Genomic DNA, 12779 nt, shown 5'->3' with positions numbered 1-12779 from the left:
AAACTGACTAGACTGAGGCTGGGTCACTGTAGACTACAAAGTACTTTAGCATTACTTGTATTTATTATAATTATAATTATGCTGTGGGAAGTATAGCAAAGACAGAAACATTTTAAGTGGTAGATAAATTAATGTTTCTTCTTTTTGTTTAACCATTATAGATAGATAGAGAACAAATGTGTATTATATGGTTCCATTGCCTTTATGTTTTTCATCACGTTGACATAATTTTACATATAATTTATTCCTGTGGAAAGGTTATAAAAACAGTATATGTTTTCAACACTCTTGTATTATGTATAGCATATGTATATTTTGCTATATAACCACACTGCAATAGAGTTAATCCTTGTTGTTATTTAACATGTCAAATATTCCTTGAAATAAAAGTGTCTTTTGGTGCTAACCAGTTACATATATCTTGCCAAATTAACTGTATCAGATTGCACACATGTGCTGCTGTTTGATCTATCTATCTATCTATCTATCTATCTATCTATCTATCTATCTATCTATCTGTCTGTCTGTATGTATGTATGTATGTAGCCTATGTATGTACAGTATGTATGTAATCTCGGACTACACTCCGATGCAGCAGATGGCGGTAATGAGGTTTAACTTTGGACACCAACAGCAGTCAAACTGCAAGGAAAAAGAAGAAGAAACACACGTGTTTCAAAAATGTCTGCCCACCGTGTTGTTGTGTGTCGAAATTAATCGGAGCTCTTTTGAACACTAACTTGTCTTAGTTTTTTATTATTATTATTTCATAACAAAAATTTTAAAAGTAGTGAGCGGAGTCTGAAGAGCACGCGGCACTGAAATATGGCGCAGAGGAAGAAGAAACTGACGAAGAAAAAGAGACACGCAGGCAACCGGGACCCGGAGGTGGATTCAGATACTGGAGACTTTGAACTGGCTGCCGAAATTAAAGAAGATGATAATGTAAGGATAACTACTGATTAAAAACAAAAAAAGAGTTATTATTTACCCCAACTGCTTCTCGTAATCGAGTGAATGCTGAACTGTATGTTTGATTTCTGGACCGAGTCAGCCGTTGGTGGTGGCATGTGACGCTAACCTGTAGTTAACATTATAAGCTATGTTACCCGACAGAAAACAACTGATAAATGAAACGACAGCTGTGAGTAGAGTCTCTACTAGTACATCTATCGTGTTGTCAACGAGCATGGCTGTGTGTTTGTATTTGTTTCACAGCCGGGCAGGACGTTGCCTCGTTTCCCTGCCTCGGCAGACTGCCTGTCAGATGTGGAGCCCGACACCAGGGAGCTGGTCAGGGCCCAAAACAAGAAGAAGAAGAAGTCTGGAGGCTTTCAGTCCATGGGTGAGAAACAGAGACAGAGACAGGCACAGGGCTGTGTGAGTCAAGAGAAACTACAAAATATAACTGCATAGTCCAGTGAAGAGGCACGGCTCACAGCATCAGAATGAAGATCTGTCTCGTGACAAAATGTCATGTTATTAATTTTCAGATTACAAACATTTACCTACATTCAACAGGAGTCACACCTTCTCCCTGGATATTTAAATTGTAGCTGGAAGAGATTTCCTTATATGCACTTTGTCTCTTTTAAACTCTATGAGTTTCTATTAAAGTGATAATGATTTGCTTTAGGGATTTTATGTATCCATGTTTGTTTGTTGTTGTTTTTAGGTAGTTTGATGTTTTCATGATTCTTTTTATGTACAACATTGTGTCATGTTGTTTTTACCTCTATGGTTTACCTGGCTAATTTCCCTTTGGGACAATAACAACATTGATTGATTGATTGATTGATTGAATGTTGCATGAGAACCTTATGTCTGATTCCAGGTCTCAGTTACCCAGTTTTTAAAGGGGTCATGAAGAAGGGTTACAAAGTCCCTACTCCAATCCAGCGAAAGGTTAGTCAGTGACACTTCAGCATCTTTATATTCCAAACTTTATGACTGCTAGCAGCACAGTATTTCATGCCCAATTCTTCTCTTCCCTGCTCCAGACTGTCCCGGTGATTTTGGATGGCAAGGACGTAGTGGCCATGGCTAGGACTGGCAGTGGTAAGACGGCTGCCTTCCTGGTGCCCATGTTTGAGAAGCTGAAGGCCCCGCAGGCCCAGACGGGGGCCCGGGCCCTCATCCTCACGCCCACCAGAGAGCTGGCTCTGCAGACCATGAAGTTTACCAAAGAGGTCAGAAGGAGTAGCTATTCAGATGAGCAGACTGATTACTGTTTGTACCTAGGCTTGTTATTACTCACTAGGGGGTCAAGGCTGTCGGGCCGAACCAACAGGGGCCATAAAACTGTATCTCCTAATCCGGTTGGTGAAATTGTATGAAATTTGGAACACGTGTTGAAGGATCATGTGCTCAGCTGAATATGAAGTTTAGTTTGGTTGATTGGTGAAAGTGGGTGAAAACATGGCCTATAACAAAATAATCATTTAACAGCTTGAATACCAAAATGTATTAAATTTGGCAGCCTTGTCTAGAAAAGCATTTCACATGTATGTACCAGATTTCATGCAATTTGTCCAGATGGGGGTGCTGTAGTGACATTTCAAAATTGAAAAGGCCATATCTCACGTCTGATTGACACTAAACCTGATCCAGCTGTTCTGTCACAAATATGCTTCTTGTCCCACCCAAGGACAACACAATGAATTTCCACCATTATGAATTTCTTGAAAAGGCTTTTGCAATTTTTGACCTATTACTACCAAACTTGGTATACACCTAAAGTGGGGTTGAGCTACACTTTGTTACCTTTTTCCAGCAAAATTGGATAAAGTAGGTGTAAGTATTAGTCAAAATATTGAGTTTGGTTGCTGTTGATGCATGTGGCCGTTGCCTACACAATAATGACATATAGCTCATATTGGGCTTAAAATTAATTTGAGCTTGAACCATGTAATCGCTGCTAGCAGCTATATCTACCTTCAAACCAGTAGAGCTGAACCACTGTTGTTTTGCTACTGATTTATTATTATTTTTTTAATCATTGTTCTTCCACTGTTTCTCAATTTTCTATGAGATGCTACATGCTAGAGACTTTTTGCACATGCTCTAGGTACAAGCTTTAGTCAAAATGTCAAGTTTGGTTGTGGTTGGTGATGTCGGTGAGAATATAGTTCATATTGGTTCTTAAACATCTAGGACGTGAACCCTTGAATCACAGCTGTAATTTTCTGTTTGAAATTAAGTTTTATTTTAGTTATAGCTTAGTTAATGTTTTCTCTTTGGAGAGGTAAGCCTTTGTGACTTTGTTATTCAGTGTTGTCCCTGATTTTATGTTGATTTCCTAAAGAAAGAGTGATGTTGGTATTACTTTTGTGTTACAGTTGGGAAAATTCACTGGCCTCAAGACTGCCTTGATCCTTGGTGGAGACAGGTGTGTGACTCTCTAATTGTCTTGTGCTTTTACTTTTTTTTTTTCCTGTTGAAATCTGAAACGCTTGCCATTGTCCTCTTACACTGGATTTAAATGCTGCGGCTCTTTTCCAGAATGGATGATCAGTTTGCCGCTCTTCACGAAAACCCTGACATGTAAGTAGGCACGAAAGGAGAGATAATTTTGTCATGATGGAAGCAGATACAGGTTCCTTGGCCGCATGTGTATTATATTCCTGATCTCTGTCCTCTTCCCCTCAGAATCATCGGTACCCCCGGTCGTCTCATGCATGTCGTCAAGGAGATGAACCTGAAGCTGCAGAGTGTAGAGTATGTGGTGTTTGATGAGGCTGACAGGTAAGTGATGTACATACAAAGTTGTCATAGTTTCATTTTGTGTGTTGGATTCAGTTGTAGATGTGTGTGACCGTGTCAATGCTCCTACTCCCCTCAGGTTGTTTGAAATGGGTTTTGCCGAGCAGCTCCAGGAGATCATCCGGAGGCTTCCAGACACCAGGCAGACCCTGCTGTTCTCCGCCACCCTGCCCAAACTACTGGTGGAGTTCGCCAGAGCTGGTAAGACAGAGCTATCTCCCGTTAATGGCTGTAATCTGCACAGCTGTGAGGGCTTTTCCTTTGGTGGTTTTGCTTGTATTTTGAGTATAGATTCATGGTGACTATTGAGCACCCAAGTCTTTGAATGGCAGTTGCACTTGGAAAAGTTTGAAAGCATCTTCAATAATGTGCATGTTGGTGTTGAAGACATAGTGTAAGTAAATACCTTTTTATTTACAGGGCTGACAGAACCGGTGCTGATTCGTTTGGATGTGGATTCTAAGATCAGTGAGCTGATGAAGGTAAAGGCAGTGACCAATTACTGAAACATGACAGATTTGACACCATAGGTAGATAAATCCCCGGTCCATATCTTATCTGTATCATCGTTCCAAAATCTTTTTATTGCTCCCGTCTTCCTCCAGCTGGGCTTCTTCCATCTGCGTATGGATGACAAGCCGGCACTGTTGCTCCATTTACTGAGGAACGTGGTGAAGCCTCAGGAGCAGACAGTCGTCTTCGTTGCCACCAAACACCATGTAGAGTACGTCAAAGAGGTGAGATACCACCACCAGAATCACAGAGTCTTTTGTGCCTTCCATGTATTTTTCCAGCGCTAATGGATAGCAGACTCTTAAAAGTTTTTACGGATTTGTATGCAAGAAATGCTTTATTTTTGGTGAAGTTTTAGCTTCTTTTGTTTTTATGTCCAGTTGTTGACCTTAGAAGGCCTGGAGTGTGCCTACATCTACAGCGCCCTGGACCAGACTGCCAGGAAGATCAACATTGGGAAGTTTGTCCACCGGAAAGCCATGGTGCTGATTGTGACAGATGTTGCAGCTCGTGGTATAGACATCCCCCTGCTGGACAATGTCATCAACTACAACTTCCCCTCCAAGGCCAAACTCTTCTTGCACAGAGTTGGTAGGTGGCCTAAACACAATATATAAACATCTGCATTTAAGCCATTAGACATGAACAGCTTGTGATGAATTTAGGAAATTAACTAACTTAACTGGTAGTAAGGGTTGAGGTATTCACAATATTTTTACACAGTGGAAATGACCAAAGTGACCATTTCAGTTGTGTTAAATTGGTATATTTTTTTCCTTTAACAGATATTTTTTGACAGATTTGATAAGGGAAAAGTGATGAGGCTGATTTGATACATGATGATCATCCCCTGTGTTTTTCCATCAGGCCGTGTGGCACGTGCGGGGCGCAGCGGTACAGCCTACAGTATGGTGTGTCCGGACGAGGTGCCTTTTGTCTATGACCTCCACCTCTTCCTGGGAAGGCCCCTTCAGCTGGCAACACCTGAAAACGCTCCAGGTAGACTTTGCAGAGCGCCTCTCTGGTCTTGAATTGATGGAAATCTGATTTGTGGTTTGTGTTGATATAATACTTTCCTCCTTGCTCTTCTAGTTGACTTTCTTTAGATTTGTAAAAGTATTAATTAATTTTAGCACTCTCTCTCCCTCTCCCCCCTCACTCCGGCCAATCCAAACCTCCCTCCCCTTCTGCAGATTCAGATGGTGTGTTTGGTCGGGTCCCTCAAAGTATCCTTGATGATGAAGCTTCTCAGTTGGCCACGGCCCACGACAGCTCCCTGGACCTGCAGAACCTACATCGCGTCTCAGAGAACGCCTACAAGCAGTACCTCAAGTCGCGACCAAGCCCTTCACCAGAGTCCATCAGACGGGTCAAAAACACGGATCTGTCCAACATGGCTGTCCATCCGCTACTAGGTCAGTTTGGATGATGGTGAACATTGTGAAGAGAGCAATTGTGGTGATAATGATGCTCAGTCAGTAGTTAATAACAGCATTTAATTCTCTGTCATCAGATGTTTGTTGAAGTATTGTCATTGGATTGTTTAACACTACTTGTGTTGACCTTGTTTTAGGGTCAGGGTTGGAGAAAATGGAATTGGAGCGCCTCCAAATAGTCGATGCCATCAAGGGCTACAAATCCAAATCCGTGAGTTGTGTTTTAACTAAATCCTGCTGAATGGGTTGACGTTAATGCAATTATCTCAGAGTGTTGGAATCAACACTGTGATAAAACAAAGTGTCTTCCTTCTTCCAGACTATCTTTGAGATCAACTCCAACAGTAAGACAACGGCCAGTGAGGTGATGCGGGCCAAGCGTTCCAGGGACATGCGGCTGGTGGACAAGTTCAGCAAGCAGAGAGAAGACCTGGCTGCAGAGAGCAGGCTGCAGCAGAGCCGCAACCCAACCGCCAGCCAGACCTCCACACACATCACAGGCGAGGAGGATGAAGATGAGGAGGAGGATCTAAAGGTAACAGAGGTTCTCCATCAGAAGTTGATTCAGGGGGCAAAATGTCATACAACTGTTGACATACCTCCAAAAACAGGAGAAGGAGCTAAAAGTGGCTATTGGTTTCGTTTGATAAATTTTATGTGCTTTGATTAAAGTTGTCGTAAATAGCAAATAGTAGTAAAGGACGTTTGTATTCTGCAAGAGTAGAAGAGTTTTGTACACACTTAACGTTGTGTGCAAACCTTAGCAAATATAACCTATAGCAGCATCTCTGCTATAACTCAATCATCAGTGTTGCAATTATCCTGATATTTTTTACTGTCAGTCATTGAACTTGTAATTCTGTATTTCTCCACCAGGGGGTGTTCTCAGAGGTGGTGGGTGGGAAGAGGAGAGGACCGCAGCAGGATGGTGAAGAACAAAAGCCAAAGAGCAAGAAGAGCAAACAGACGGTCAAAGATGAAGAGCATTACATCCCATACAGACCCAAAGACTTCAACTCTGAGAGAGGGTAAGGAAACAGACAGGCAAACATGAACCTTTTGAGATTTTTTGAATGTGCATGAAAAGACATTAGATTAAACAGTGGAAAAGATGTAGCGGCTTCTCTGAGATGATTACAATGTATTATCTGTGTTTTATAACCTTTGACTTCTGTTCTGTTTGTCATCAGGTTAAGTCTGGGGGGCGAGGGCACTTCTTTTGAACTGCAAGCCTCTTCAGCTGTCCTAGACCTCATGGGAGATGAGGGAGACAGACTCAACCAGCACAAAAAGATTATGAAATGGTGAAAAATCTGACTCACTCATTCAATCACTCACTTTTCTCTCTCGCTTACACATACACACAACGTTTATACCATGTTAAGCATCTCCCTCTCGGTCACTCTGTAGGGACCGCAAGAGGAAGCGCTTCATCACAGAAACGGGAAAAGAAGACCAGAAGAAGAAGGTTAGAACGGATAGCGGCCAGGTTGTCAGTACCAACAGGAAGAAGAACTTGTATCCTTTCTGGCACAATGAACAGGGTGTCTCTTTGTTATGTAGTATCTCCACTGTTATTGCTATATTACTGTGCATACACATGTATTTCTGTACTACCACACTACTACTTTGTTTTGCTGCATTGTTGAGTTGTTATATAACTTTGACGGCGTGTCAGTTACGAGGAGTGGAAGAAAAAATACAAGGTGGATGATGACGGGCCTGACTTCGATAGAGAAACGGGAGGAGGAGGAGGAAGGGGGAGGAACGCTGGAGGAGGTAAGAGTGCTTCCTCAGTCTCAACTTTAACCATTTTAAGACGTTTTCTTTCAAAATGTAATCCATTAACCTTACCGACTACCTTGGTAAAATCATCATTAATGAAATCTGTGGGATTAGTGAAACACTTACTCATATGGTACATTACCTCAAAAATTAATGTTAAATGTTAAGTTTGCAGAATGTAATTTGAGGCGTTGTTATACCAGGCCATTATCAACCCTCATTTAAAAATATTTAAAATTATGATTATATCCATAAGATATACGGCCTGTTTTCCCTTTCAAATATTGTTCAGAACAATCCAAAAAGAAACCTTTTAAATGATCTCATTATTTTGTTCATGGATCACAAATACCGTTTTTATAATACGATGATTGCAATCCCATTTTAATCTATGTAATCTCCCCCATTCCCTAACCTGCAAGGATAGTGTGAACTTTTTTTGTTTTAATTTCCAAGCAGGATGTAATATTTCACCCCACCATTGACTACCTAGCAGTTCTGTCCTGCGTAGATTATAATTTTCAACTCTGGATATTATTATATGCATCAACCAAAAAAGCAAAGTATAGAGTTTTTTCTCATCCCTTTCTTCTCATCCCTCTCTCCTCTTATCATCCCTCTCCCAGGTCGTGGCCGAGGTCGGCGAGGTCCTCAGTTCCACAGCCCTGGAGGACCACAGCAGACAGCTGGTGGTCGGAGAGTGCGCTCAGAGCTGAAGTCGAGCGAGCAGATCCTGAAGCAGCGCAAGAAAAAGGAGAAGCACCAATTCCTACAGAGCGGAGGCCTCAGGAAGATCCGTGGCAACAACAAACAGCGGCTGGGTGAAATGAAAAAGTCTGGTTTCGGACGGGGCGCCCACAAGAAGGGCAAGATGAGGAAGAGACTGTGAGGAAGGGACTGTTCTGACCGTAACTACAACTTCTGTACGAAATAAACGAACGGAACGTGACTGTTGTTCTTATGTTCACTTTACTGAATGTTCTCAAACATGTTTACATCAGTAGCATCACCTTAGGCTAGTCGCCATATTTCTCTCCGGAACACACTTCAGTCTAACATTCTCTTCCTGTATATTCAAGAACAAGGCATTCTGGGCCTGCCAAACATGTAGGCATTCTGACGTTAACTGACCAATACTCCCACCTAGTGGCAACTATCAGGTAGGTTTCTTAAACAGTACATGAATCAAATAAATCAATAACAAATGAATGTCCATGTATTATAAGCAAATATGTATTATGTGTTAAGCCCAAACTAGCGTACATAAAACAAATACAACAGGGACAGTGAGAGAAGGTTGTGATGGAGAGATCAGTGAAGAATGATGTGTAAGACAGTGGAGATGGAGGACGCCATGAGAGGTTCAGAGAAGATTACCATTATTTTCTCAGCCCACCTTAAGAGTTTCATGGTGCTTCTTGTTTAATTTGTAGTTTCAGCCCTACTCTTCTTCAAGCTTGTAGATAGAAAGAGGATGAGTTGAAAGCATTTCTAGACTACTGAGATGCACTTCAACCTCTTTTTTTTCCTCAGAGTGAACTCTATATTTGACACAGAGCAGCAGTATGTATGAGAACCATGCAAATTAACTCGACTCTCTTCTACCCATGCTCTGCAGATTTATATGCTTAAACTCTTTTGAGAGTTTAAATAAGTTTGTATCTATACACGTTATTAACTGATTACCAATACAGATGAATGACGCGATATTCTGTGTCTTGTCTTCATTTACAGTCAGTTACATGGTGAGACGTGTTTACAATGTGATGTGTAGGCTCCTACAATGATTAGGCAAAGTGTGCCTTTGCTGCATAACTTCTTCAATTTTTCTCTGCTATGAATTGGATTCACTGATACCTTTGAATAAAATTTTTTTGCATATAAGTATCCAGTTGTAACAAAATTTATTGGAAGATGTCCGTAGGTTATCCAAAGGGTGTTTTCACTCTTGGTCCGTTTCAGCTTCCCAAGTCCAGTGACTCAGCATTTATTTGGGCATATGTGAACATAACAAAATGAACTCAGACCGCACCAGGAGGTGGTCTGAGTTCAGTGAGTTTGAGAGCTTAGTCCTCTTGTAAGTCCATTTGCATTGTGAACACAAAGAGGAATGATTTTGTATGCAGCTAGTTCACTTTTTGGTCGACTTAAAAAGGACTGAGTGTGGTTCCTTTAAAAATAACCATATGTGAAAACACCCTTAATTAGATGTATCAGTGATGAAATGATAAGTTATGTAAGGTAAAATAAATAGAATGTCCCTCCCCAGCTCATCCCCACATTACTCGGCCCCAAATGTATTCAAACCTTGGTGACGCCCATCCTGGTGCCCACTCTGCTGGGAGATGGTGGGACTTTACCTCTACAAAAAGGCAAACACCCAGAAGCCCAGCAAGAAGAAGGAAAAGGATAAGAAGAGCAAGAAGACCTAAGCACAAGGCACAAAATTGTTTAAATAAAATGAAAAAAGTATTTGTGTTTTATAATGTCCATTTTGTTAATTTAATATTAATACATGCCATTTAACAGGTGCATCAAGACTAGGAGTAAAGGGTTTCTTGAAAATACAATAGATATCATTCTTTAAATACTGTAGCCAAGCAACAGCTGTGCATTTTGTTGCCCCTGTTGTTGTATTTTGCAGTATGTTTTTTTTTTTTACGTGCCGCTGTCTGTCAGTAGGTGGTGGTGCCGTCCAGGTGCTGACGCAGAGGAACTTGCAGCTGCTGGTTCTCTCGTTTCAGAACCTTTCTTTCTTTCTCCCCAGACTCTTTTTCACTCCAGCAGAACCTCATGGCCCCGCTGCCAGAACCGCTCTATCTGGGTAGTCCAGCATTGCCTAAGATTAAAGTGTTGAACAATTAAAAAGCATACTTTAAAGGAATAGTTCGGTATTTTGAACCCTGGGCCCAAAAAACATGTAATATCATACCAGTCAGTTATCTTAAAAAAAAAAGCTTTCTGTCAATAGTTGTGTTCTATTTGGATAGGATCTATTATTTCTCAAAGATGCACTACCTGTCCATCTTTGGTGTAAGTGTCCACAAGAGCTAGAAGAATGCCACTGTCACCAAAAATAACTGCTGATAGAAAGCTCCGTTTTTTTTTAACAATTTTTTCAAGATAGCATACTGCGTTTATCGTAGTTTTCAAAGACTGTCGTGTATGCCCCTAGGTTTCTATTGCAGTAGAGAAAGAGGGGGCAGCCGGTTGTTACCGGACGGGTGGAGCAGGCAGCTAGCGAAGTTATGGTTTCTACTAATAGGGATCATGACGGAAAACATGTTCTTTGGGCCCTATACCTTTAAGCAACAGTTATATTACAGGGTCAGGGGATGCTGTTTTAGTATCGGGGGGGCCACTGCAGTAGCCTGGAATTTTCCCCCCAGGCTGAGGCAACAATTGAGCTTCCCCTGACTCTGTCCCTTGGCCAGTTGGTGTTTTTTTTTTTTGATCTCCTTAAAATATTAAGGCATCAAAAACTCATAAGGCACTGCAGATGTTCAGTATTGTCACTACAGGAATGATTCTAAAACAGCATTGTGCTACGAGCTGAGGCAAAACCTACCGTACATGTTTTCTTAAGGTTCTCCCACTTTTTGGTTGCTCTGGCTGGGGTTATCACCCCCTCCAGACCCATTTCTTTAAGGACAATTTGCATTCATCAAATGATTAGTTAAAATAACATTAATATTCTAAAACTTGGTGACTAAATCCTTTATAAACATAAAGTTATAACGGTTTGAACAGAGCCTAGGTCTACTAGCCATTTGCTGGAAGCAGCAGGACACACGCTGGATGCTTTTTACAAAAAAAAAAAAAAAAGGAAAACAAAAGTGCACCTGTCAGTCAGAGGAAACTTGGAAGGCTCAGACTCAGGCCCAGCCCCAGGCCCCAGGCCCAGGCTCAGGCCCAGGCCCAGGCCCAGACTCAGACTCAGGCCAAGGCCCAGGCTCAGGCTCAGGCCCAGCCCCAGGCCAAGGGCCAGACTCAGGCCAAGGCCCATGCCCAGGCTCAGGCCCAGCCCCAGGCCAAGGGCCAGACTCAGGCCAAGGCCCATGCCCAGGCTCAGCCCAAGGTACAGCCCAGACTCAGACTCAGGCTCATCCTCAGGCCAAGACCCAGACTCAGGCCAAAATGGTGGAAAACCTTGTTGGCTGAAATGGGAGTGGCCTATATGGATAGATGCAGCTAGACCCCAGGAATCCAGGGGAAACGGAATATTGTTTCTACAACGTATGGTTTAGAATTTATAGGCCAAAAAATTTCAAGTTGCCTGTTATAGCGCTACACATGCTCCTTCTGAAGTTTCGTGAAAAGTAAATCAACATTAAATCACATACAACTCAAAGCAGGTGTTTGACATCATCTGTCAATGGCAAAATAGCGTTACCTGATTTGGTATTACTGATTGGGGTGTGGCCAGAAGATTCAACCCATAGACAGCAGTGCAGCAGCAGTTTTATGGCCCATGTGATTTAGTATTGATTTATTCAATAATAGAGAGCACTACAAACTTCTATAAAGTGATTAGCACTGTCAATCATAGGTTGCAGTATCACAATACTTCTCCCTTTAGTTAGTTTTTCCTCAGTAAACCTGTAACAGGCGTTTGGCTCAGTAGGTTCAAATCCAGGCTTGTCCTTTCCAAAGTCATTAGTTGTCAAGAACAAGGGGCATATTTTCCAATAGAAAGTGAATAACTTCAACAATGTGGTTGCAATGAAATGATAAACTTCACAGAAGTCACGGGCCAACACAAACTATAGACTAAGCCATAACTAATAGACTGTGTATCCGATCTTTACAACTTTTTGTGTCTTTCTACCTTGTGTAATGTTTTGTTTGTCTGTCTTTTCAAATTGTGCTTGGACTCCACAACTGCTGCTTGTGGCTATATTTATGCTTATAGTTGATATATTTGCTGACCATTATTCCCTACAAATGTATTGTTTAGAGGGAAAGCGCAGTTCTATCCTAATTAATTTTATTTTATTATTGCCAAGTTTAAAATTCAGAAATGCCCCCGGTCCATACTACCCTGGTGAAGAAGGAGAACAATTGACCACCAAACCTGGAGAGAATATATCTGAAAGTGTGGAGGTATGCTCTGGTGTTTCAACTCAGACAGATGACAACCGATCGCATGAACAAATACACGTCCAAAGCCGAGTTGAAGTCTGTGCAGGAAAAGCAAGCCTACTGTCGCAGCAGGTACTCGGCATTTCAGTAGACCGAGGAGGTTCTCAGAATGGAAACAGGATTGCCTGACAGAGATACGTT

General features: G+C 41.7%; 1 protein-coding gene across 1 annotated transcript; it reads left to right on the top strand.

Moving 5' to 3' along the window:
- The first annotated feature begins 682 nt into the window (after positions 1 to 682).
- ddx54 (DEAD (Asp-Glu-Ala-Asp) box polypeptide 54) lies at positions 683 to 9492 on the top strand. The gene is made up of 20 exons (XM_071525229.1): positions 683 to 945; positions 1219 to 1345; positions 1835 to 1905; positions 2001 to 2189; positions 3339 to 3388; positions 3502 to 3543; positions 3649 to 3744; positions 3842 to 3963; positions 4183 to 4244; positions 4368 to 4499; positions 4656 to 4866; positions 5143 to 5274; positions 5469 to 5690; positions 5849 to 5922; positions 6031 to 6246; positions 6588 to 6739; positions 6902 to 7015; positions 7122 to 7229; positions 7390 to 7490; positions 8123 to 9492. The coding sequence occupies exons 1-20, from the start codon at positions 826 to 828 to the stop codon at positions 8383 to 8385; spliced, it is 2604 nt and encodes an 867-aa protein (XP_071381330.1). The 5' UTR covers positions 683 to 825; the 3' UTR covers positions 8386 to 9492.
- Positions 9493 to 12779: the final 3287 nt, after the last annotated feature.

This window comes from Centroberyx affinis, unplaced genomic scaffold, assembly GCF_046629955.1.
Source record: "Centroberyx affinis isolate AG114_WGS23_722 - 3 ecotype Tasmania unplaced genomic scaffold, CSIRO-AGI_Caff_v1 ptg001274l_1, whole genome shotgun sequence".
Taxonomy (NCBI): Eukaryota; Metazoa; Chordata; class Actinopteri; order Beryciformes; family Berycidae; genus Centroberyx; species Centroberyx affinis.
This window is presented reverse-complemented; position numbering and strand designations above follow the sequence as displayed.